The sequence below is a fragment of the Sylvia atricapilla genome, chromosome 7 (genome assembly GCF_009819655.1).
Source record: "Sylvia atricapilla isolate bSylAtr1 chromosome 7, bSylAtr1.pri, whole genome shotgun sequence".
Taxonomy (NCBI): domain Eukaryota; kingdom Metazoa; phylum Chordata; class Aves; order Passeriformes; family Sylviidae; genus Sylvia; species Sylvia atricapilla.
Window position 1 is genome coordinate 32,695,620 of NC_089146.1, and position 26,116 is coordinate 32,721,735.

At 41.1% G+C, this 26,116-nt stretch overlaps 1 protein-coding gene across 1 annotated transcript in view; it reads left to right on the forward strand.

Annotated features, from left to right (window-relative positions):
- THSD7B (thrombospondin type 1 domain containing 7B) overlaps positions 1–26,116 on the forward strand; it is a 243,242-nt gene that overhangs the window by 151,432 nt on the left and 65,694 nt on the right. The window contains exons 13-14 of the mRNA XM_066323167.1: positions 643–906; positions 16,108–16,286. Coding sequence (XP_066179264.1) covers positions 643–906; positions 16,108–16,286 — 443 coding nt within the window. The remainder of the gene's footprint in view (positions 1–642; positions 907–16,107; positions 16,287–26,116) is intronic.

The following is a 26,116-nucleotide window of genomic DNA, read 5'->3' on the forward strand; positions in this document are numbered from 1 at the left end:
TTATTTGGATGCTGCTGCTGCTTCCTAAAACTACTGAAAGAGCCTTCTTTTAAAACCTGTTGAAGGAACAGAGCAAAGGAAAACATGAAAGTAAACACAACCATTGAAATGCTTTCCAGCGCTAATAATTTACTGAGGATTATCTTTTTTCTGTTTTTTTTTTTTCAAAGCATGGTTTGTGTGCACAGCTCATCTTTAACTAATTTGTAAAGAAATCTCAAAGAAGTTGTAGCTAATGTAGGGTCCTCAGGAAGTTGTCCTGGCAACCATTGATTGGGAACAAATAGAGATAAAACAATCAATTTATTTCCATCAGATAATTAGAGGAAGGTGTTATTATATGGAATTACCAAGTTTCTGGGCAGATCATTCCTAGAGTAAGACCCTGTATTTTACTCCTTGATCTCCCCATCAGAAGAGTATTTCCAAGTTCTCTGGTTGCCCCTGGAGATAAGTACGTTGTCCTCGCACGCCAGAGCACTGGCAGCAGCTAATAGACGCTTCAGAAACATCCCTGAATATTAACATTCAGATTGTCTTGGTTCTAATGTGTTGAATTCATGCAAGTATAAATAATATGACGTGTTGTTATCAAGAGCAGCAGATGCTGAGCTAACGCGCAGATTCCTGTGCTTGGAACAGGGCGAAGCAGGAAGCGAGACAAATGCCAGAACACAGAAGTTTATCCTCAAGTGGAAACGGAGCCGTGCCCCTGCGAGGTGTTCACCTCCCAGCCCCATGGGAATTGGTCTGACTGCATCATCAGAGGGGCTCCATCCCAACCACAGCTGGGAATGCCAGCCCAGGGAGCGGCCAGGGAGTGTGGCCAGGGCGTGCGGCTGCGAGCCATCGCCTGCTACGACAGGGCTGGCAGGCTGGTGGAGCCATCTCGCTGTAGCAGCTCAGGTAAGGAGGTGTAAAACAGCCCACAACACCTGTGAGTAGCCCTCTGTGGCTCACTGTGGGGTTTATCCGAGGTGTGTGCTTGCTGGAGTAGCTCTCACAGGTCTGCCGTGGGTGTCGAACACAGTTCTTGGAGTATCTCCTTATTGCTCTTCAACACTGAGGTTTTCATCAGTGGAAGGGTCTGCTGGCATTTATGCAATGGAAATGAAGCACAAGAAGGCTGAAGTTGGCTACACTGCCAGAATATACCAGGGACATTTATTTTCCTGAAAATCCCATAGAAGTATAAGCTTCGGAGGAGGATAAATAAATATATTTATTTCTATCTACATTTTGCTTGAAGTTAACTCCTACTTCCGTTTTTTATTGTTTAGAGATTTTTATTCCCTTTCACTAAATTTGGAGGTTTGCATGGTTGTTTTCAATGAAGGAATTTGCGATTTTCTAGAGATAATTATATTTAATTGCAAGATGCCTGTGATATCACCTGCTGTCCCTCATACCAGGCACACATGGCTTCAGCAGCCAGTGGTCTCCTCCTTTCAAGTATGTGCCAGTGTTAAGCTCAAATTCACAAATTGTGTTTTCATAAATTCATAGGGTATATTTTCATGTCCCTGCTTCCTGGGGTGCTGCCCACTTATGTTTCTTGTATGATCAAGTAACCTATATCAGAAAGAGGGCAGAATTAAAATCAGGGAGAGCAGAATGTGTCATTCCACTGGGGTGCTTTTTCCCAGTTTCCAGGATATGCAGTACACTGAGTGGTTTAAGCTGGAAGTAGCCTTAAATACCATCTCATTTCAGCTCCAAGCCCCATCCCAGGTTCCTCCAAACCCCATCCAACCTGGCCTTAAATACTTCCAGGGATGGGGCAGTCACAGCTTCCCTGGGAAATTTGTGCTAGAGCTTCACCACCCTCACAGTTAAGAATTTCTTCCTGGTATCAGATCTAACCCTGATCTCTGTGTGTTTGAAGCCATTCCCCCTTGTCCTATCATTTATCACAGACATAAGGTTTTATTTTAGGAGCACGATCTTTAGCTGGGCTGCCCCCAAACTGCTGCTGCTCTCTGACTTACAGCCAAAAGTCTTGGGACACCATAGAGCAGGATGGAAGGCTGCTGATGAGCTGTGTGATGGGGAGAAATGATATCTCAGGAGGAGATTAAGTCCTACAGTGGGCACCAGGAATATTCCTGAGAGTATAACAGAGCACAGAAATCGGCTCTCTGGAGGGTCTTCATGGTGGGATCAGCAGCCTGAGCTGTGTGTAATAAAAGGAAAAAACCTCCACCCTAATGAAGTGATTCAGTCCTGGAGTGAACTCCTCTTGCAGCTGTTGATGGCTGTTCCGGCTGGCTGCACGGGTTCATAAAGCAGCTTTCCATGGTTTGTGTTTCAACAATGTGCTTTTGTACCAATTGATTATGCCTCTGTGGCCCATGAAGGAGGAGTAGTATACCTTTCCCCCACACTGCCTTTTCTTCTGCAAAAAGGGAGCTGCTGGCTTTTGGAAGGTGGGTTTGCCTGTGGCATGACTTGCTCTTTTGAGAAACTCAAGGGTTTTATCACTATTAAAAAGGGGAGGTTGTCTCTGTGTGGGGCTTTTCTAAATAACCTTGAAGCCTGTTTTCTGTCAGTGATATTTATGTGGCATTTTTAATGGTCTGGCTTCTCTCAGGGAGGTAGTAGGGAGTGGTAGCTCCAGGGGAATATTGTTCACTTTCTTGTCTTCAGCTTTTTATGTGAGCAGAAATGATTGTGGCACTGCCCTGGCACAAAGCCCACGTCAGAGGCAGAGGGGTGGTCAGTGGCTTTGGGCATAGAGTGACTAAAAATGGGCAGAAGCTCCACAGGCTCCACTTCCATCACCTGGGACCTGCCTCCCAAGGTTACATGAAGACAAGTCTGATATTTATGCTCTGTCTCTAGAGCTGGGAACTTTCAAACCACACTTCTGAGCACATTATTGAACTAGTGATAGAAACAAATCATTATCCAATTAATAATTAGCAGAATGCTCTTCAACCAGAATGGAGAAGAGCAATTTACAGAAGCATGCAGAATTGCTAAGCCCTGAGAAATTATTCATGACACTGTGTTTTTTAAGCAGCTCAGTTTATCTTGCTCACAGTTAGTATCAGGTGACCTTTTAACATTTGCTGGCTGACCATGATTATGGCTAATTAATCCATTGTCTTATATACTGAATGCCAACCACTGTGATATCTGGGCATTGTTCTTGCTTTATGAGGTGGGGCTAAGCAGGTTCCTCTTTTACTCCTTTCAGGTCTTCTGACATCTCTTTGTTTCCTGCTTTTCCTTGTGCAGGACTGTGCTTTTCTTCCCTTTCCCTTGAACCAGAACAGAAGTGAGGAGTTTTAGACTTGGACCTCAGTTCTTCCATGGGTCCTTTTGAAGAACTGCAAAATGTAGAAAGATGTAGGGATGTACATTGTGTCTCAAGAGTAGGAGTAAATTTGTCCCAGATTTGATAATGCCCTGAGTACATGGTGTAAGATAATAAAAATGTCTAGAACAGAATAGGTCAGTTAGTAGCTTTTCTGGAGAGCAAATTCTGGGCTTTTGCCTTCTTACTGCAGTGATTATTTTCGTTTTCCCTGACTGAAACCTTGTGAACTGAGACCTGAGTGGGGTTTATTTCACTTGGTCAGTGTGACCTATTATGTGAGTGTATCAAGTTGTCAAGGGAATGTGCAGTTCACTTGAGTCTGGTGTAGAAATAAACTGCTCAGTTCTAGTTCTGAGGCCCTGCTCTCACACTGATTTTTCTGAGTGATTCTGAATTTTCAACTTGGAGGACAAGGGGGGGAACCTAAAGAAAAAGCCAGTTTAGTCTGTTCATCTGTGTTTCCTAGAAGTTGAGACTCTAACTGTCCCAAGTCTATTATCTGCAATTACATTAACCCTTTATATAAGCCAATACCATCCCAACTGGAAATGTGTATTTTCTCCCCACTGGTTTAGTTACTGCAAGCAGAGTATCCCGGGGTCCAGGAAGAGTCAAGACAGAATCATTCCAGCTATTTCTTTTTGGAAATGCTCTATCTGTCTGTCTGGGGTCTACAGTTTCTTCTGTCAGGACCTGAAGCCTGGGCTGGAGGGAGAGACCTCTGCCCTGACCCACCAGAGCTGAGCAAGGCAGGTGTGAACACTTTGGGTCAGCTGGAGTGGACACACTGATCCCCACTGATTGATTTACTACCTTACTGCTATTTAATTGTGTGTTAGCTCATGGTCATTAGATATGACAAGCTTCAAAATACAAGTCACAGGCTTTTCTGAATTTTATTCCTTCCTTTACCAAATATTTTCTGCAGGAAAAAAGTACGGGGTTGTTTTTTTTTTTTTTCATGGCTGGCTCTTGTGATAAACTGGTTTTTTTTCAGGGTGTGCCCTTTTTCCTTGATCACCCATTCAATAAGCTTGAGAAACGAGTGATCTGCATTTTCCAGTGGATATTCTCCCAGATTTGGTTCACTCTTGTTTTTTCTTCCTTTAAATTGGAAATGTGCCTCTGAAATCATGGATAGAGGTAACTGCCTCTAACTACATTACGAAATTGTAATTGGTAGTTTGCTTCAATTTTCCTTCCCTTTACAAGACTGCTTATGTTGTGTTGAGCTCACTACTAGTCCAGAGGGTCTCCATTTGCTAACTTGTGTCTGGAGCATCCTCTTTGGCCATGAAATTTTCCTTTTAATTGCAGTTCCTCCGCTTCTCAATCTGTCATCTGAGCTGCTCATACTATTTTTGAATTTCCATCTCCTTTGTCTTGAATGATTTCCCGTCGTCCCTTTGCTTCTCTTTCTTGTGTGCGATGCCAACAGGGTTTTTTTAATCTTAGAGGAACACAGGGTGCCTCATCTGTTCCAAATCAAAGGCTGGAGATTTCTGTGCTCTTGCATGGAGGTTCTGCTTTTGATCCGACGGGCAATTTATGGAAAGCAGGAATTTATGGAGAGTGCTTCTCCTATTCTAATTCTGCTGTGCTCGCAACAACAGGAACCTGGAAGAAAAAGGCACGACAGACAAATAGATCCTGGTTTTAAATCACTTAGCTGCAACCTGCACTCACCTTAAAAAGCTTTAATTATCTCTGAATTTATGATGGGCACGGCAGGGATGCTCAAACACCTCCTTACTCTCCACACTGCAGTGTCTCCTGTGAGCTCCAGTTGCTGGTGGACAAACCCATCCTGGAATGAAAATGCTGGGATTGACTCCCCCCATTTTAGGAGAAAATGAGCTTCAATCCCTAGATTTTAATAAGAATTCTGCAAATTTTTATTTGTATAGCTCAAAAAGCTCAATCAGCAGAGCCTAATCTGTTAAAGGAATATGAGCCAGGTCTGTCCTGGTCTGAAAGCAAACTTGCTGCTCCTACAAGGTGTCAGTTTTGGAGGGAAAAATAAAAAAAAGAGGTTGAAAAGGCAACATTGAGTAGATGCCTGGTTATTTTTGGAAGTGTATCAATTTTAGTAATTACTGTAGTATACATTTTTGCACATCTAGTGAATTTTATTTTGAAGTGTGAAATGGTAGAAATTCCTGATTTTGAAGATCTTCGGAGAGATAAACTTTTCTGAACTGACATTTCCCTGTTTTTGAAAATATTCAAAGTTTTGATTTCATTTTTAGTCTGAGTGACATTTTGTATTGAAATTTCAGATTTTAGTACAACCTGTTGATTTCAGAACCCAGCCAGGCTCTCTGTAATCGCTTGCCAGGGATAAAAAAGACATCCCTGTTTTATCAGCCCTGCAGCACAAAACCAAAACACAGCCCCATACCAGAAACTGTAAAGAGAATTAACTCTACCCCAGCTAAAACCAGCACAGTCTTTCTCTGTAGCCTTTTTATTACATGACTGGATTTAATTAATGGCTGTGTTGGTGCTAGAAGGCTGTTCAAAGACTGCTAGAGAAGGAAGTTTCAGCTAAAAAGTCACCTTATTTCCTGTCTATCCCATCCCCTGGCATGGGAATTAAGGTTGGATCACAGGAGTGTCCTACCCTCGAGTCCCCACTTCAGGACTCTTTGAAGCCACTGCCACCTTTGACTGTTTTCTGCTCTCTCACAGCTAAATAGCTTCTAAATTTAGCTCTGAAATCCTGGCTGGGTTCTGCTCTGGACTCTCTCTGACATTCCTACATGTCTCCTTGGGTGTGTGGTGACACTTTTAATTACAGCTGTAGCTGCCAGGGGAGCTGTAGCAGACACAGAGCCTGGGAAGGACCTGGCCTCCATTTCTTGTTTGACTACAAGATTTTTACATATTGCTCCCATAACAGCGCTCAAAGAATGTTGATTTATTCCTTAACTTTTCCTTTGTTTGTTTGTTTTATTTTTATTTTTTTCTTTTTTTTTTTTTCAAAATCTGTTCCCCATAAGAAAATTTGGCCATGGTTCTTCCTTTGTGGATGTTAAAAGACTTACCAAATGAAATTGGATCACAGGACAACTGTTCAGACATTGAGTTCTCTGTGTTTTCCTGGCAACAGAATCAAAGATAAACAGCCATCAAAAAAGTTATTTCTGAATGGGTCAAACTGGCTATCAAAGAGGCTTATTTAAAGCAAGGTAAGACTTCCCCTGAGGCATGAGTACACAGAAATGCACATTCTTCTAGGTCTTTATCTTCTTAAAGAAAGGAAGCATGCATCCTAAGAAAGAATATTTAGAAACTTGGCTTTTGGAGCAGCATCCTCTGTAAGTGCTGCATTTAGTCAGAGTGATGTCTGTTGTTACTCCTTGGCTCTAAATACACATCTTTATTGCTTATCTTCTTGCCCAAATTTCTTTTATGCTTTTTGCTGCATTCCATAAAATGACCCCTTTGAAGAGGTGGCAGTGCCAGACTTTAGGAAGGAATGGCTTTTTACTGGCCTCAAACAGACTTTGTCATGTTTGCCATGTCACCATCAGCTGCCTCTTGCTGGACCACCTCTGCCCACCCTTGCTCATGTCCATCCCTTCTGTTCCTGTTTTTAGGCTCAGTTAAGTTGTGGAGTTTTTTGGTTTTGTTTTTTTTTTTTTTACAGATTGATTAAAGCTCTTCCATGGGACTCAGTAATGTTTTTAGTGTAGACATTGTAACTCAGTGTAGGAATAGTCTATGGGAGCTTTAGGGGAGCTGTGATAGCAGGTTAATGCACTGGGTGATCTCCTGCCCTGATTTCTGCAGCAGGCTGTGAAAAGAGAATTTCCTTGAAATGTGGCCCATCTCTTCAGCCTTAATAACACATTTGTCACAAATACAGCCTGTTATGAGGCAAGGCTCTAATAAAATGTTACCATACAAGGATAGACTTAGAATTAACATTTTTCTCTCCCTGCATGTCATTCCATTTAATATGCTATATTGGAAGTATGAGGAAATACCCTTTTAGCCTAATCCTGTTCATGAATTACATATTCTAGTCCTAAAACTTCTGTACTTGTGCTGCTCATGGAGATCTTCCTGATCCCTCTGAGATGTGTGACTGCACTGGGAAGTGATGTGGTGGTGGTTCATAGGGTTCCTCTCATGTCTTACTTGGGGTTTTTGTGGTGTTTTTTAACCTGTTTGCCTTTTATACAGCTCTGATGAGCAGGGCTTCCAGGCAAATAAATGGATGACAAATAATTTTTGAGTGGACAGTGACAATTCTGTATCTTTACCACTGTTGGGGAGCCCTGTGGCAGCTGGACATTGTAGATATTTCAGTGGAGTTCAGTGGGCAATAAAGGGTTTAATGTCTGATGCATTCTGAAGATTCTCAGAAGCAACTTAATTAAACTTAAAGTTTAGCTTGGTCTGTTCTAAGGATTATCCCTGTGATACTGATGAGTAGTAGAGAATTTATCCTACCTCAGTCTATTCCTGGGCCTGAAATACACTTTAATAGCTCTCTGTCCTCCAAGGTTTGCAAATGAGGGTGGTGTAAATTAAATTACTGAGAGCCTGGTTTGCAAATCTTCAGATATCCCTCACTGTAGACAGAGATCCCCACTGTGAGATCTTGGCTCTCATTTGTATTTGGTAACATGGGGGAGTGACCACTAAAAATAGTGTTGTTTCACAGGATTGCTTTGCCTTCTGCTTCTGAATTCACTGAAGTCCTCCAGCACAGGAGATTGAGCTACACAACCAGAGAGCTCAAAGTCACACTGCAAAATTGAAACAAAGGTCTATCAGAAATTCAGTACATCAATACTCTGTGCTGGGGCCTGCTAGTGTCACAAAAATGTCCTGTTTCCCTCTCAAGGTTTTCCATCATATAAATGAGTCTCTGCTCTCCCCGTGCCTGAGCTGTGGAAAACCAGGACTGTTCCCTTTCTTAAAATTGTGTTTTCGTCAGATGTTTTTTATAGCACGGCTTTATTCAGGAAGGTCAGACGTTCCTGCAGCAAGGTGACCTCTAACAGGGGGAGCGAGACTCCTTATGCAAGCTGATGGGAACTGGCAGCAGCTACCTGGATTTTGGGAAAGCACTCCTGGATCTTCCTGGTGCTGGTAATGGTTAGTGGCTTCCTTAAGCCAGTGCCTGTGTTAATTAAAGTGTGCAATTTGGCTTCTCCTTTAGGGTCGATGGGAGAAGGAATTGAGGCAGAGTGTTGATCTAAATGTATTGATTTGGGGGTCACTGTGTCACTCGCTGCTGTGACAGGGAGGGGTCACTGTGTCATTCACCTCCCATGACATTGGGAGGGGGCAATGGAGGTCACAGCTGGCTCACAGCCTTCCCCTGCCTTCCCAGAGCCTTGTGACCTGCTCATGAACAGAGGCCCTCACACTGGGAAAAACCCCTGGAGTTTGTAAATTAAAGAACTAGGAACGTACATTTAAAGAAAAAAAAAATCCTGCTGCTGTGAGCCCTCTTGATAATACTAATTGCACACTGATCTAATTAGTGTTCCTGTCTTCTGCAGAGTCATCTGCTGGTTTATTTTGTCTGAAATAAAAGCAGTATTGTAATGCAGAATACATGCTGATTTTCAGGATGCAGGGAGATGCATCAGCATGTCCCATTGTGTCAAATGGAAGCCATAACGTTGTTGTCCAAGGCAAGTTGTCTGACTGTGTCCTGGGGTCACAGCTTGGCAGCAGAAATGAGGTGGCATATTGTGTTGACAGTGCCCAACGCCGTGGCTTCAGAAAGTGGCAGAAAGATGCTCTCCACAGAGGGCCCCAAAGTCTGAAATTGAGTTTCTTAGTGTGCTCCAGCAGAGCCTGAAACCATTGACCTTCAGGTAATTTGTGATTTACCAAGTGGGGTAGATACTTTCAGTGACATTTGGCAGCAGCTTTCTCCCAGCGATGGACCCTTGGCTCTGGAAGATGCTTCCTGCCTGCTCCAAATTGCCCAAGTCTGTATTGATCTTCAGAGCACTCTGCAATGCACATCTATTTTCAGAGCTGCTGTGCCATCAGGCCTCTGAGAGAAGTCAGGTGTAGGAGAAAAGGGAATTTGATGGTCTGTGGGCAGTTTAATTGCATTCAGGCTTTAAAAAAAGTATTGTTTTCTTATATAAACATCATCATAATAATAGAAAATAAACACAGTCTTGGGTTTGTTTTAAAAATATGCTTCTACAATGAATTGAGTAGCCTCAAAAATATATATGGTAAACAATCCATAATAAAATACAGTGGGCTGAGGTTTTTGCCTGATATATAGAGGATTCCAAAGCTGCTAAGCAAAAATAAAAAGCTACTCGGTTTTATTTGAAGGAAACAGATGATTTTCCCAGTGGCAGAGTGATGAGCAAAGTATACAGAAAAACACAGCTGAGCTACTCCCCTAACTGCTATTGATCCCAGTGGATGGTTTTTTATTTGAGTAAGGACTTTGTTAAGATGTCAGGGCTGCCAAGCAGCCAGACCAGCCCTTCACCATGGGAGACCAGCCCTGGGAAAAGGAAGCATCATTCCCACAGTTGGGTTTGGAGCCTGGACAGACCTGTGCGCTGGATTTCTGCCCTCCTGTAGCACGTGTTCCCTGTGAGATGAATGTAAACTGTGAAGTCCTATTTATTTGCTCTATTTATTTGCACTCCGAAGGCAGCAGACGAGACTCCTTCCCCGGAAGAGTTCTCAGCTTGTTCTGCAATCTGTTACAAGGAAAGTGCTAATTAATGGAGATTTCCTTATTGAGTTAAAAGATTAAATATATCAACTACCAGGGCTTGTATCTAACGCCAAGCGTCTGCTTGCAAGCTCTTTAAGGAAGAAAACTGTAATGCAGAATCAAAAGAAATTAGAAATCATAACGCAAAGTCAGCATCAGCCCAACTGCCTCCTCGGGATTTATAGAGACTGTGAAATTGAGCAATAAAACCAACCTTTGGATGAATTTCAATAACAATAATGTTGAGTTAAACTTACCAGCCTTTTTTACAAGTCCTCTCTGGTCTATTTAGAATCTCTAATCAGTCTGCTATGAGATAACGTGAGCGTGTGCATCTTTTGTTGAGAAAGTGGGAATAGATTAGCTAAGGATCCATTATTTGAGCCTTGCAAAATATTTGATGTGGAAGTTATTTTTGCTGGGTTTTTTTGGCTGTGCGTTTACTGAATGTAAATTAGATTATCTCCTAAATTTCTCAGCCAACTAATAATGCATAAAATCTCTCAAAATCCTTGTGTACTATAAAAAAAAGAAGATTAAACAGATTTGTTCTGTGGCAAGATTAAATCCTTTTCGGCTGCAACTCAAGTTTTTAGCAACTTAAGTCTCCCAGACTTACTATGTTTAGTTCCCTTCAGTTAATAATTTTCTCCCTTGGAGCAGGATTTAGATTGTGAACAGGGATTATTTGGGATGATGTGCTCCCCTTGCAGCTCACAAGCTTCTGGGGCCTTTGGTTGTGCTACGTGGCCCATGACCAGTGGCTACCTTATTCTTGGCACACAGGGAAAGCCTCAGCCATAAAAATACGTTCAGCTGGTGGAGTTAAATCTGTGAGCTGCAGTCTGTCCTCCACGCTGAGATTTAACCTGAGGTGATGCAAGACATTTGCCTTGCAGGAGATCCCAGAGCTTCAGCTGAGCAGAATTTGGCCCACTGAATGCTGTGGTCCACCAAGTCTCCCTTACAAAGTCTTTAGCTATTAAATTTTTAGCATTGCTTGGATTTACTGGTGTTATTTTGTGATATTTCACAGTCAGTAACCAAGTGAATGTAAATATTAATTGCAAAATGAATCAAATTTTTTTTCCCCTCTACCTTTGGTCTGTGTAATTAGAAACATTTCTCCTGTGTCACTGTCCACTCTGCTGCTCCGTGGTTTGTTAAAGGGTGATCTCTGCTGTCCCACAGACTCCAAGGGAAATTAGCAGTGTTATTACCACTGGCAGCTGTGGTGATGCACAGAATTGTCCCTCTCACAGTAATGACCTTGAGTTTTATGAAGCACCTCAAGGTTTACTAACAAGGGTAGAACTGCTAGAAGTTTGTTAATTGAAACCATGAAATATGTTAGAGAGGATACAAATGAGTTTAAAGCCAATTCAATTAGAGGTGCATCTGTTTCCAAAGCTGCTGGAGAAATGTTTATTTTCGCATCACTTTTAAGCCAGCCTCTTGGAATGCTGCTGGCACTGTTGTTTAACGCTGTCTGCAGACCTTACACCCACAGCAAATTCATCTTCTGGAAATGCAACAGTCAGGTGGAAGCATCCCTGCTGTGTGCTTGTGAACCCACTGATGTGTGCCATCACTGATGCCCCCAGCCCATCACCCAGCTGCCTCCCCTTGCCTTGGCTCTGCTGGGTGGCACAGCAAAAATGGGACCACAATAGTTTTTGCACCCTGTGTTTGTGCCTCTCTGATGCTGTGGCTGCCCCACTTCCTTGGAAGTGTCCAAGGCCAGGTTGGATGGGGCTTGGGGCATCCTGGGATTGTGGAAAGTGTCCCTGTCCATGGCATGGGGGTGGAACAAAATGAGCTTTGAGGTCCCTTCCAACCCAAACCTTCTGTGATTCCATGACGGCCACCAGACCGTGGTCCTCACTTTACCCATCTGCTGTTGCTTTGTCTCTGGGCTGCACAGAAGAACTGAGGTGAGTCAGGGCTGCTACACTGTGTGTCTGAGCCTTCCCAGGGCATCCTGTGTGATCTGTGGGTGCTTTGTTTGTTAGAGACACTTTAGAGACTCCATTTGTGGCTTGTTAGGCAACAAGCACTCTGTTCTTAATGAATAAATCATAGTAAAATGAGCTGTGCAGCCTAGGTAAATGCATTTGTTCATCCCACTACGTTGACAGTGTCTCAGTAGAAAAACAATAGCACTTAAATGTAGAAAAGGCTTATTTGGTCATCCACATCAATTTTTTCCTGCCATTTCCCAGTAGCATGTTTTGAAGTGCCCATTTAAATAACCTGGTGTTCTTGTCACTACCTCCTGTGACATCTGTGTGCAGCTCCAGCTCTGTGGTGACCTGTGCTGTTGGCCCAGGTAGGACAGAGGCTCTCATCTGCTCTGCCTGAATTAAAGGAGCTTTATTTTAACAGTGTTGGAGATTTTGAGGAATAATAATAGTAATTTTAAAAAGGAGCTTAAAGGAAGTGTCAAGAAATCTAAGAACACATGGAAAGCAGGCTGAACACGGCGGGGAAGTAGAGAACATCTTTTTCTGTGGAAGGTTTTGGAAATATAACAACTGTTTGGTACCAGGTTTTGCAGAGGAGATAAAAATGGGGGATGTGATGGATGAGTGAGAAATTTAAGAATGACACTGACAAAACCAGCTGGGTAAACTCAGCCTTGAGCTGGTCTCCCAAGCTGAGCAACAGTAGCTCAGAAATGTTATTTACTTTATTCATATTCTGTTATGGTAAGAATATTTCTCTGGATAGTAGCTTGAATGTAGAATTCTTTATTAATGGATTGTTTTAATAGCATATTGCCCTTGGGGTTTTTAGTTTGTTTAGTATTGTGCATCATGCCAAAGTTTTCTAGGCGTGCCAAAACTAGGATTATTGTGGGTCTTCTTAGTCCCCTGACAACAGCAAGTTATTGCTTGGCTGCTACAGAAAAAAAAATACCCTGGTCTCACGGGCAATGGATGAGCTGAGTACACTGTTATTTACTACTCATCATAAAAAGATAGCCATAAAGGCATTGTCTGTCTGAGCAGAGAGGGCACATCACAGGAACATTTTTGGAGGAAAATTTTGGTTGAATGAAATCTTTGCTCTATGAATAAATACCTTGGTGTAGGATTAGCCTGAAGTGGTTGATAGAAGAGTAATGGCAGTCTGTGAGGAGAGCTTGAAGGAAAGTTATGTTCCCATCTTGATTTTGTAGCATTGTTCAGTATGGAGAATGAGTTTTCTTTGGCCAATACTGAAGCTGGCCAGTATTTGATTATATTTAATGTGATTAAGAAATATGGGTGAGGAAACTCAGAAAGGAATGAGCAGACTTTTAGCAGTGGAAATTCTTTGCAAATTCTGCAGTTCACTGAGAGGTAACTCACAGCACTTCTTGGGGATGAAATACAACAGGTTCTTCAGTCTTCACAGAACAGTCTGTGTTGGAAGGGGCCTTTTAAAGGTCATCTTGTGAACCCAGTGAGATAGACCAGGTTGCTCCAAGCCCCATCCACCCTGGCCTTGAACAATTCCAGGGATGGGATGTCCACAGCTGCTCTGGGCAGCCTGTGCCGGTATTCTACCACATTCATTGTGAAATCTTCTTTCTTGTATGTAAGAAATATTGTTTATTGTAATTTTTCCTTCATCTTCCTTTCTTTTTTTTTTTTGGTAGTCTATTTCTTTTTCTTGTCTTACATTCCTTTTTATTATAGATGTAGATCTTGAGCTGTCTAAAGACTTAGCCCATTTTGCCTTCTCTGATAAGTTGATAACCCCTCTGACTAATCCTACTTTGAAACAAGGCACTTTCTTTGTTTCTGTTGAGAGTTAATTACCCAGGCTGTCACACAGCCCAAGGAAAGATGATATTTCATACGGTGGTGGAACAGAACTCTTTGGAGAACTGCCTAAGAAATGCTTCTCATAAATCTATCATGAGAAAATTTCTTTTACTTATCATAATGTATTATGAATTGCTTTGAGTGGCAACCTAAGCAGATGGAACAGAATATCAGTGGGATATTTGGGAGTTTTATTTGGGGGATAAAAGTGAGTGTGTTTTAGAAATATTTGTATATGTGTGTGCATGGGTGTTATCTCACTGAGGTGAACATACAAAGCATGCAAATTTGAAATACCTCAAACATTCCAATATCGCTGGAACGGATTCAGTCAGAAATAATTAAGATGCCCATTTCCAGTGGCTTCAGAGCTGCAAATGAAGAGGCACCACAAGAGTCAGGGATCAGAGGCAGCAGAGACAACCAGAGCAGGCTGTAGGGGCCCAGGTCTGCAGCGCTGGGGAAGAGCCACAGCGTGAGTTACGTGGGGAAATGATTGCAGCTGTCAGGCTGCGGGGTGGCCGCCGTAAAGAAACCAGGAGCAGCACCATCACAGGGAATCAGGAGAGGAGAAATAGAGCAGCACTGAGCTGAAGGAGCTGCTGCCGTTTTTTTTAAGGCACTATTTACAAAAGCAACACCAGTATTTCTTGTACCTCTAGAAGGAAGATATTTTCCCGCGGATGGATGCCTAAATAAGCCTGAAACCTTTATTGGTACTGACTTCAGTGTGAAGAGCAGGAGGGAGGCAGCGAATTGCTGCTGTGGGTTGATGCCCAGGCTGTAACACTGTTCTGGTTTGCAGTGAGCAGCAGTCTTGGGCATGATTTAGCCAGTAAATCTAGGTCTGGACCAGAATAATCTCTGTGCCTTAGCCTTGGTGTTTCATGGCTGTCTGGGATTGTTCACTGCGGGTTTTGGCTTGTGTGGGTGTTTTTTCCCTCCATGCTGCAGTGAGTGTCACCTGGGTAGATGGGGGAAACCCTTCCTAAAAGAGTCACGAAATAGATTAATTTGGTATTCTGTAGGTGAGGAATCAAGAGGGAGTGTTCACATGATGAAAACCAAACAGAAATAAAGGGCATAAAAATGAGAAACATCAGAACAGTGGTAGGGATGAAGTTATTTCCATAGCCATCATTGCCAGAACTGTCAGAGGGATGAAGCTGCCTCTAATAAAGGCTGATCTGAGCAGCCACTGGCTTTCATGATCTAACATGAAATCTCTTTTTTGTTTAAATTAAAATAATACATACAGACGTGACAAGCAGATAATAGGAACTAGGGGAGAATGAATGCAGCATGGTAAGCAGGAAGGTGCAGGAATTATTCCACACTGCCAACACAGGAATGGTGCCACTAATTCCCTGGAGACCCCCAGGGTTTGGCTACTCTCCTCTGCTGTTCTGCACACCAAGAGCTCCACAGCCACTGCTGGGCTCTGCAAAATCTCTCTTCCCATATGCCAGCTCCTAAAACAGCTGTGGGGTTGTGCCTTTTTGGAGGAACCTGTTGGGTTTTCATTCACAAGGTGCTGGTCCTGCAGGTGTCTGGTCTTGTGATTTTAAAGCATGATGATCTTGTGAGGACTTTCATATCAAACTCGTTTAAGGTGAAAGTAAAGCTTTAAAATGCCATTTTTGAAGCCCAGAATAAGCAGAGCATGTGGAAGGAAGTATAAAGAGAACTGGTGAGATGTGGGAAGCAGGTTTCATCAGCTTCTCCCAAGAAAAAGTCCCAGTGGCAGGCAGGTGCCTCACACATCTGATGGGAGCTGCCAAGAGAGGAGCTCTGCTGCCTCCACCATCCTGTGGTTCTCTCTGCTGGGGAGAGAGCCTGTGTCTGTCTCCTGCCTGTGCCAGGTCTGGAGATGGCCAGTGTGATGAGAAGGAGTACACGACTGGGCAGTACACTTAATTCTACAGAATTTGTGATGCCACAGTCCAAAAAGGAAGGTAATTACCACATATTGTAATATGTGCTTCACAACAGGTACTTTGGCCAGTGTGTGTCCTTTCCATCATGTTCTGTTTTATCACTGCCGTCACTGGACTAAACTAAATAGAAATTAATTTCAGTCACTGCTGTTCTTCACAAATAATGCCATAACCTGGCATGAGATGGTGTTGTCAATCTGCCAGATGCCTTCTCCTTAAGAAGTTCTTGTTTTGTGTTGGTTGCCCAGTTACATCAGGGGAAGGGATGATTTGTTGGTTGGAGTGATTAAAACCTTCCTTATATTTTTGGTTTAGGTTACATTGAGGAGCCTTGCACGGTCCCTTGCCCGTTTGATTGCAAGTTAAGTGACTGGTCCAGCTGGTCTCCCTGCAGCTCCTCCTGTGGTCCAGGGGTGAGAGTCCGATCCAAGTGGCTCAAGGAGAAGCCCTACAATGGAGGTCGTCCCTGCCCCAAGCTGGATCTCAGGAATCAGGTGAGTGATGTTCCTAGAGCCAGCAGAATCCTCCCTGTGCTGTGTTTTCTGTCTGGGTCCAAAGTTACTGTGCTGGTGAAGAAGTTAGAGATAGGAGTTGTCTCTGGGACCACGCCTTGGGTCATGTTTTGTAGGCAAGGCTTGACCTTGAGGACTGAGGGAGAGGTGCTCATGTATCAGCAGAATTTGACCTGACACACCGTGTTTCTTATATGAAGAAATTGTTATCTCCACAAGCACAAGAAGCCCTGGATTAATAATCCCACCTGGACAGTGCGTAGACATCAGAGAACTCGGATGTCATGGATATTTTAAGCATTTTAATTCTTTCTGGGACTGTGGTTGCTGTAGAAACGTTTGTTAAATAAAAGTTGCTATTTTTATCAACATTTCACTTCGAGACAGCACAGGTTCCCTTGAACATTAATCCCTGTATATTCAATATTGAAGTATCCCATCACAGGAGAATAATTTTTAAATTGCTACTCTTAATGGAAGATCAGCATCTATTTAAATGCTACTTAATGCTGCATGCATTTCTGCAAAGTACGTAGTAATTTCCTACATTTGCTGATTAATTCTCAGCACTAATTAACACTGATGAAGTACTGTTTCGTTTTGTCTGCCCTATATTTCAGATTCAGCCATGAAAATTAATTAATAGGACAGAAACAGTCATGCAGAAGGAACTTCATATATATGTTATGAATAATATGAATATGTATGAAATATGTGACATGTAGAAGTACTTCAGTGGTATCATACAAAGATTTATTTGGTGGGCGCTAGAGCTGGTGGATTCAGTTGTTTTTCTGCACAACTATTGCTGTAGCAGTCATGTCCTGGAATGCAGCACCACTCCCAGCTCCTGATTATGAACTTGCCTCATTTTCCTTGCAGTTAATTTTATTTTCCTGTGAGAAACTTGCTAAATACTCCTTGGGTTGTTTTTTTGGGTTTTTTTCCTTCTTCTTTTTCCTTATTTCTATTTGAAATTCATCGGAAGTAGGCTAACAGAAGCAGCAGGGACTACAGAAATATAAAACTGCTATAAAGTGTATGTTGTCCATAGCTCAGTGCTTTTCTTAATAGATCAGACAGATCACCAGAGAGGCAAAGTGAAATCCCACAGTAACTGATAAGGTAACAATAAGCTCCTTTGTAATGAAAAGATACTGGGGTTTGTTACCCATAGACACAGCAGACTCCTTCCATTAATAGCAAACTTATTGCTATCATGTGTTGCCTATTCCCACACACATTAGAGTTGCCAGTTTCAAAAGCCTTTCAGAGGTTATTAAAGGAAAGAAATCGTTCAAACTTGGAAGTTATGTCTTTGTACAGTTTATTGGTGCACAGTGCTTGCAAAGTGCCATGGCTGGTATTAATATAAACGTGGTTGGTGCTTTTTGCCTCTTTACCAGGAGCACAACGTCATGATCTGAAACCAACTGAATTCATTAGAGGCTTTCTGTTGCAGGCTGTAGTAGAAATAATGTAGAATTGTGTCCAGGTTTGTTTCTTTAGGTTTCTGGCTTCTTGTTTTTCAAGGTGTTTTTTTGGTTGGTTGCTTTCTGGAGCTTTTGTTACTTTCCTTGTGAGGTTTTTTTGGATAAGGCAGAAGCTATTTCTAACTGGTTTGGCACACAAATGGTTTATGTTCTTTGGATTCAGATTTAAAGGATTGAGTCCAATTCTGTATATTTCAGAGCTTTTAGGGTAAGAAGAAACTGTTGTGCTACTAAGAAAAGTGTGTCTGTATGTACACTTAGACGTGCACACAAATGCACACGTTTTCCCTGTGATTCTGTTCATTGCCTTCCTGAATGCTTCTCAATACTCTGTGAGCTTCAGGAGGAGTTTAGCTCTGCACCCTCTGGACTTGGATTTCCAGCCCAGATTTAACACAGTGAAGTCCCTGGGCACATTCCAGGATGCGCAAGTTGCCTACCCAGATGGTAAAGTAAATTAGCTGATGGCACTGCTGCTTAGCTAAGCTGGACACATATCATTAATCCACTGTCAGGCAGATTGTCTGCTGCTGTTCCCTCTGGTCTGGGCAGCTTTTAAATCCTAGAGCAAAGCTCTACAGGTTTGTTATATATAAAAATGTGACATCCTAATTATTTTGCATAATCTGGGTTAAATACCTGCAGTAAATAGTGGCTTTTGTTTGGTATCAGATAGGGAAAAACTGTATCACTATTGTGCTGAGTTTTACTTTTTAGTGGCTACTGTGTTATATTGTGTTTTATGCATTTGATAAGATTTTAGATAACTTAGAACAAATAATGAATTCCTCCAGGTGCTAGTAGATTTCACTTATGAGTTCCATTTTATTTTCTCCAATATCTTTTGTTATTTTGGTTTCGATTATTGCTTCTGAGGTTGGGTCTTGCTATTGCTTAATCAATTACTTTGGGGAACTCTCCATTTTTCCAGTGTCTTATAATTAAATCCCTCTGTCAGTTTGTGTCTTTTTCTTAAGCCAGATAATCTTTTCACCCTCTTTTTGTACAGGGTGCTGTCTAGTTTTTTTGGCAGACCCCTGTATATCCTTTTCTTCAGTGCTTTTTCAGATATTTGACATAAATCTAACTGTAGTGTTACTTGGAACACTGTTCCAGCAGGTCTTTCTTACCATTTCCCACCATGTCTGGAGCTCTGCCAATACAGATATTTAGTAAAGCTACTCCTTTGCACAGAGGGACAATTGGCACACTCAAAAAAAAATTATTTTATGAATATAAGCAGTTATTTGAGTCACATAAACTGTGTTGTAAAAGACTGTCCCCCAAGAGTTTGTCCAGTCACTGTAGTGCAGCTTGCTTGTATGTTAAGGATAGAATATTTCATCAGAAACTGGATTTTATACAGAAATAGTGGCATGTCTCATTGCTGCATGATATTCCATGGGGTTTGTGCTCCTCATTCCACAGGGAGTTTGACTCTTCTGGAATATCTTGAAGCCATTCTTTTGGATGTGTCCATCTGCCTGTAGAGCCTCTCAAGCAGCCCACTCTTTTTGCAAGAGGTGTGAGAAGTAAACTCCAAGTTAGGAGAATTTATTCAGCTTTTTTGTATTTATTTTTCCCATTGTAGGCAATGAACAAGGTTGAGCCCTTCAAGATTTTATTCCAGGCTGGTTTCTAATAGAGGTGCCAAACATTTGCATGGGCTGGATGGTACTCTGATAAAATCACTCGATTTGATATAGTCCCTTCAGCCTTAAACTCTGCCTATGTTGCTGCCCTGTGAAATTAAAGGATAAATTACAATATTTGGGGGGAAGAGATGACAGTATTTTAATGCAGCTCCACGTAATACACCGAATTACTTTCGCCTTGTACCTCTGTTTGAAAATGGTTGAAGAGCTGGCTAACTACATTTAGCCTCCATCTCTTTAAAAAAAAATAAAAAAAAATGGGCTTTGCATGTAGGGGCTGTGCAGCTCTTATCTGGGGATGTGATTGCTTCTGAGCAGCCGATTGGATTAGGGGGTCAGCTGGCAGATGTTCCTGCCTGTGATGTGCATGTTAAAGGAGGTGCAGAAAAATTTACATTTTTCTCTGCCTTGCTCTTCTTTGAATGCACTTACACAGCGTGCAATTGCTATTTAATATGTAGTTCTACATGATGAAAGGTTAAATATGAGTTAAGGGGGGTTTATTGCTTGAATATTCTTTTATAGGTTTTTTAGGATTACTGTGAGAAAATGCATATTATTTTCAAGACTCATGAATTCCAGGGATTATTTTTTTATTGATTGCCCTCATGCATATTCTTGTCAAGGTTTTCCCTCCTTCCCCTTCCTCCCCCTCTCTCTCTTAGCCAATACTGCTAAAGGACAAATACCATAGCAAGTGGTTTATTCCCTCTGTATATGCTGTATATATTTAAGCAAACATTTTTAAAGGATTGGGAGTATTTGTAATGGCAGGCATAGCAGGAGAAAAATGTAGTGTATTTAGAATGTAAACTTACTGCTTTCATTAACATGAATATTTTATTCTTAATGACATTTTCTGGCGTTCGCTGTAGAATATGAGAAATACAGACACTTTGCACATTAGAATTGCAAGTACTTCTCCTGAAATTGCATAGAGGAGTTTAAGGAGAGGGAAAAGGAGAGGTGGTGGTGTGCTTACAGACCAGATCTTTCAGAAAGAGGTGTGAAGATGTGTGGATTTCTGGAACTTTTTCATAGAAAGTGTCCTGCACTTTAGAGGAAACAGTTGCTTTCAGCATTTTCAAAACTTTTAGACTCTTGTATTAAAAGTTGGAACTCAGCGTCTTTCACTGCTGTCACTGAATTATCTCCCATCTCGTCCCTGGCTGGTGAGTTGCATGTATAACCTTCTCCTTCCAGCATTAGAAATTGATCCTCTAGAATATCATTATTAATGTACTAACTATAAATAGCTCCTGCTCAAATCACTTCTTTTATAATACAGATTTCTAATTTTCAGAAAAGTCAGTGAACTTTTTGAGGCACTCAGAATCTCTTCCTCTCATGGATTTCAGGTGCCAGTGGTTCACTCCTGAGCCTATTCCTGTATCAGTCCATCAGCTGTGTCAGATCCCTTCCTGTGCCATGCAGGAAATCATCTGTCTTACATTTTTCTCTGGCTCTATCAGCACTCATTTGCTTCAAGTGCAACTTAACTTCTGGGAAAAAAATTCCTATCCTTAATCTCAGTTTTACCTTCAGAAGGTTTGATTTCCTCCCACTCTGCCTTAAAGGAAGGAATTACAGCATAAAACACATCTGTCCTCTGATTGTAGTGCAGTTTTACAGTATCATAAAAATGACAAGTTTTTTTGCCTGCTGCACTAATGTGGGAGAATTTTCAGTGTCAGAAAATAGCAAGAACCTCCTGTTTCCCTTTACACTTTTCTCGCTGTGACTGGAAGTTTTGGTACTAAACTGCAATTTAGTTTGCTAAATGAGCAGAAGTAGCAGCCAAATCTGTGCAGCCTGAGCAGTATCTCACCTGCCTGGAGTGAGTCCCCCATGTGGGTGGGTGTTGCTTCACTTCCATGGGAAATAGAACCAGTCCCCATGTTCTCCTCCAGCATAATAATAATAGACACCCTGTAGTGTCTACTCTAACTCCCAGCATGTATTAATTTTATGTTCAGCTTCAATAACTATCCACACTTGATTTTCATCCCTCTTGCAGGTTTTCTGTTGAGTAAAGATCATATAAACATATTTTCACAATTGCCACTCATAAAAAGCTTTAGCTTCAGTAATGGAGCTGTTTAACAACTCCCTTGAAAGTATTTTTCACTTTTTTTATTTTTTAGATAGCTTTTTTAAACTTCTCTTTAATAAAAAGGCAACTTGATGTATGGTGTAATGCTGCTTTCTGTAATTGTGAGAGAACATTTGCACTTTGTGAAGTTAAATATGTTACAATGTCAATCTCCTTCTTGGCATTACTTTCAGATCCACAAAAATTAGAAGTCCTGTGCTTATTAATTAAATGACATTTTTTCTGCCTACTACAGCCCCTACCAAGTCTTCAATGAAACATATACCAAAGCATGAACTTTGGGTTTAAATGAAATGTGTATGTTTGCATCTCTGGAACTGGGAATGTATCCACAATAATTTCTGATTCAAATAGAGTTCCTAGGTTTGTTGTTGAAAGGAACATTTATTGTTTAATGTGGTAGCTTGTTGCAAAGTATAGGAAAAGACGGGAATTGTCCCCAAAGTTCTCTGTCCTGTTGATTTCTTGCAGAGGAGATGGAATTAAATGGAAAATCAGCCATAGAAAGCTGGATGGCTCAGTGAAGAAAGTATTAACATTTCACCTAAGGAACTGAAGTTCAATTGGTTTAGGCAATGCTTTTATTTTTTAAGGAAAGGAGTGTGGTTTGTGCTGAATCTCTCGTGGACAATATGTCATATTGGAGGACCTGCAAATGTTGTGTGCCATAAATCAGCGTGACAGCATCTAACACTGAGGCTGAACTTACTCTTGCTTGTCTTTGTCTTAGGAGCAGGAGAACAAGAAGGATTGATGCCTTGGTTATTCCTTGGCAGCAGTTTTAATCTTGGTTTGGTTTTTTTTCTCTCTCCTTCCTCCTTTTAGGAAGTTTTTTATTTCTTTTGTATGAAGTTTTGTGGTTTGCAGTCGTTAAGGAAGGGGAGATGCTGCATAACAGTTAAAGTGAGGACCTAGCTTCTGTTCTACTTGGAACAAACCCAAGGATATTCAGAACAGAAAATGTTGGTACATCTTCACCTTTTCATACGGTAGAAGATGTGAAAAACGGTTATTTGGCATCTTGCATTTTATCACAGGTGATTTAGTCTTCAGAGAGAGTCAATTACACAGAAGTGCCCCTTCTCTTTTGGCAAGTTAAATGAAGATTTTGAGATATTTTCTTTTTTTTGCTCTCTTCCATAACTCCTTTCAAAAATTAATTTCCAAAATATGATCTTGTTGATTCCAAAAACTTGTTTGCTGTAACACAATTCACAAACGTGAAAATTTCTTTTTAAATAGATTCTATGCCAAGTTACGAAATTCACAACAGTCATCTCTAGTTCTAAGAACCTGCCACATAAAAACTTCAAAACTTTCTGAAGTGTGAAATGCAGCAAGATGTTGGTAAGATGTTGGACCAGGAGTGTTGAGCAGGAGGCAGCTGGGATGTGTCCAGTGTAGGGAGCTGCTGTGTCAGTCTGAATCCCAGTGCAGAGCATCCAGCATGAACAACGTTTGGCTGAGTTGGTAAGTGAGGTGCTATTATTGCTGGTGCTGATTTAGCGTTGGTTACCATCAGAAACCAGTGTGAGGCTGTTGGTTAATGTTAATGAAGATTTTGGTAATTTCTTTCATTGTGTTGGTGGATAGCAATAACTTCAGAAGGAGTGAATTTTCTCATATAGCAGATTATGTGTGTCCCCAGATTAAAGCTGACCCCACTGCAGTGGATGCCTTTATTCCTAGGAGGAGTAGGAGTTTGTTAAACATGGTCTGACTCACCTGCAGGCTGTCAATATACCCCAAGCATTCAGAGCAGAAAATTTCTACTTTTCTGACTCCTTTATGAATAAGAGAGAATAATTGGAAATGAAGTTACTGCTCAGAGAAGGAGAAGGGACATGAAGATGCATGTTGTGTGAATTCATCTGTCAGAGCTCTTGAGCAGCCAGGAACTCACCGGTGCCTCTTGCATGATGGTCAAGAAAATAACCCTGGGCTTGCCTCTTCTAAAGTATTTAATATTGCTCTGTTGTTCTGTCTAGAGCAGTTCTCATTGATTAATACTTAACAAGTGTTAATATTTTTTCTGCTGCAGACGTTTCTTGTGGCCGTTGCTCAGAAATTATAACCAAATAGTTTGTTGGGTTCGCTTTGTTTCATGCTCTGTAGCTGATTGATAGATTCAGAAATGGACTTCATTTTCTTTTTATGTGGTTTAATTGGTTTCTTCCTCCAAGACAGCAGAATAAAAGTGCAGATGACCTTCTGTCCTCCTCTTGATGTCCCCCCACATGACTGGAAGGATTGTGCCGGGTTTGCTGTCAGCTAAATGCGTGCACTTGGACCGCAAGCTGAACACATGAATTTTGCATCTTCTTTAAGTGACAGCACCAAGATCATCAGCATTACCAGATTGCTGGCTGGAATGTAAACCACTTGGAGATTTCAGATTTCAAGGCCCAATTACAGCTCTCTGAGTGGTTGTCAAATACAGCTCCTGTGTCAGGGAGGGCAGTTTGCAAGGGCTCTTTAACCAAAGTGGAAATACGCTGTAGTCACATTCAGGTAGTTTGGGGAGAGAAAGGAAAAATTCAAGACATCTCCCCTGTGCAGCAGTTTGGGGCTCTCCTGAAGTCCTTGCTTTAGCAGGGCTGCCAGGAAGAGAGTTGTAAATATGAGTTTGCACAAATTCAGCTAATCCTTCCTCATTATCTATAAATCATGACGCATTTTGGAGCTATAAAGAAGTGTATTGCAGGCTATAGCCACCACTAGAGAAACCAAAGGTGAGCAGATTTTTTTATGTATGAATGAAATGCCAAAGGACAGATTCTTTTTCTCCAATAAGATGTATATTCTGTCTATTCTAATTTTATTTACTGCTTCCCACTGGAGGAGTGCATAAATCAGCAGTCTTGTGCAGTTTGTTGTGATTTATTGCTTAATTAAAAGTTATGAGGGCTTTTAATCCGCCTATAATTTATATTATTTTTGAGTCAGCTGTTTCCCATATTGTAACTTAACCAGGAAACTTGCATCCTTTTATGAAGGGAGCATTTTGTAAGCCCTTGTGTTCACTAATAGATGTGGCCCATGGTGGTGCCAGATTGACTTCGGAGCTCAGACTCAGAGCCAAAGATAATTAAATATTAGTACACTTAATAAAGTTTCTCCAGCATCAATTACAGTTTGATGGCAAATGTAGTCTGCATGTTTTTTAGAGTTACAGATTAATTTTAAAAGGGATGCGACTCATGTGTGATTTCACAATGAACAGATGTTAGCTACACATTAATAATTTAAAAAGCAGGCTTAAAATGGTTATGTAGATTTTAATGGAGGATTAATTTGGTTCTAGTGCTGGACCACATGCTGTTGTCAAAACAGTAGAACATCCAGTTTTAGTGTTTTGTTTTAGTTTGGTCGTTGGGGGATTTTTTTGTTGTTGTTGTTGGTAGTTGCTGCTGTGTTTTTTTCCATAATTAAAGTTACAACCAGCATACAATTTCAAAACGGCCTTTTTTTTTCTCTGTACGAATTACAATGGAAGAATAAATACACTGTATGAAGGTGAATTTTTGTAGTGATAGCAGGAGTGACTGGCCTGAGGAAGGGCAGTCATCTCCTTTGAACTTCCATAGGTTTGTATCCCTCTTTCTCAAATACCTTTATTATAAAAGACATGCTGGTTTCACTGGCAAAGCCTTGTCCAATCCTGGCGTTACAGTTTAAAGGTTTTGAGACCAGTGGGGTCCTTCCAGGAGCCCTCCTGTCCTCCCTGTGAGGTGCAGCCAAACACTCCACTGCTCCTATCCTGACCTTTAACTTTTTCCTACATAACTTCATATGTAATCACAGTGTTGTCGCTGAACGGGGCTTCATCGTTTCTTAAACAAAAGTTTGTTCCTTGATTTTTATTTTATAAAACCCTTTTCTTTGAAATAATATTTTAGGATCATTAATGAAAACTATTAAAAGTGGTTTGCTATAAGATAGGTATAAAATGTCGTATATCATATTAGATAAAAACTGTAGGTAGGCATCTTTTGGGGAGTCAGAAAGATTTTTATCCAGGCTATTCTGTAGGACTTTGAGAACTGGACAAATATAAGTTAGCGTGAACTTTGGCTCTTAGAAATACCAAACCAAATAATATCTGTCAGCTTTGCTGGTCAGTCTACATTCATGTTTCAGTATCTGTTAAGTTTAAATGTCTTTTATGCTCTTATAAGTTAGATTTAAATTATTACTTGGAATTTTAAATTATTACTTCACTAAGTAAAAGTGAGAATTTTTCCTTCTCTAAGTGACATTATGAGGTTCATGAACTTTCTAATCAACTACCAGGCATAAAGGTTCCTCATTCTTGTTCTGAAGAGTCTGAGCAAAAAGAATAAGGTGGGAAAGGTTTAGCAGCCTCTTCTAAGCAAGACTTTGAAAATGAATGAAGACCTGGTCATATGTTACTTTTGTAATGTCTTAGTGTATATAGAGTTAACTGGTGAAAAGAATCAGTGTCTGTTTGTTGATGCTGTTATACAGTGTTCTATTTAATACATGGAGATCGTGTTTTTCTTTCCATATTAGAAGATCTTTGCTCCTCAG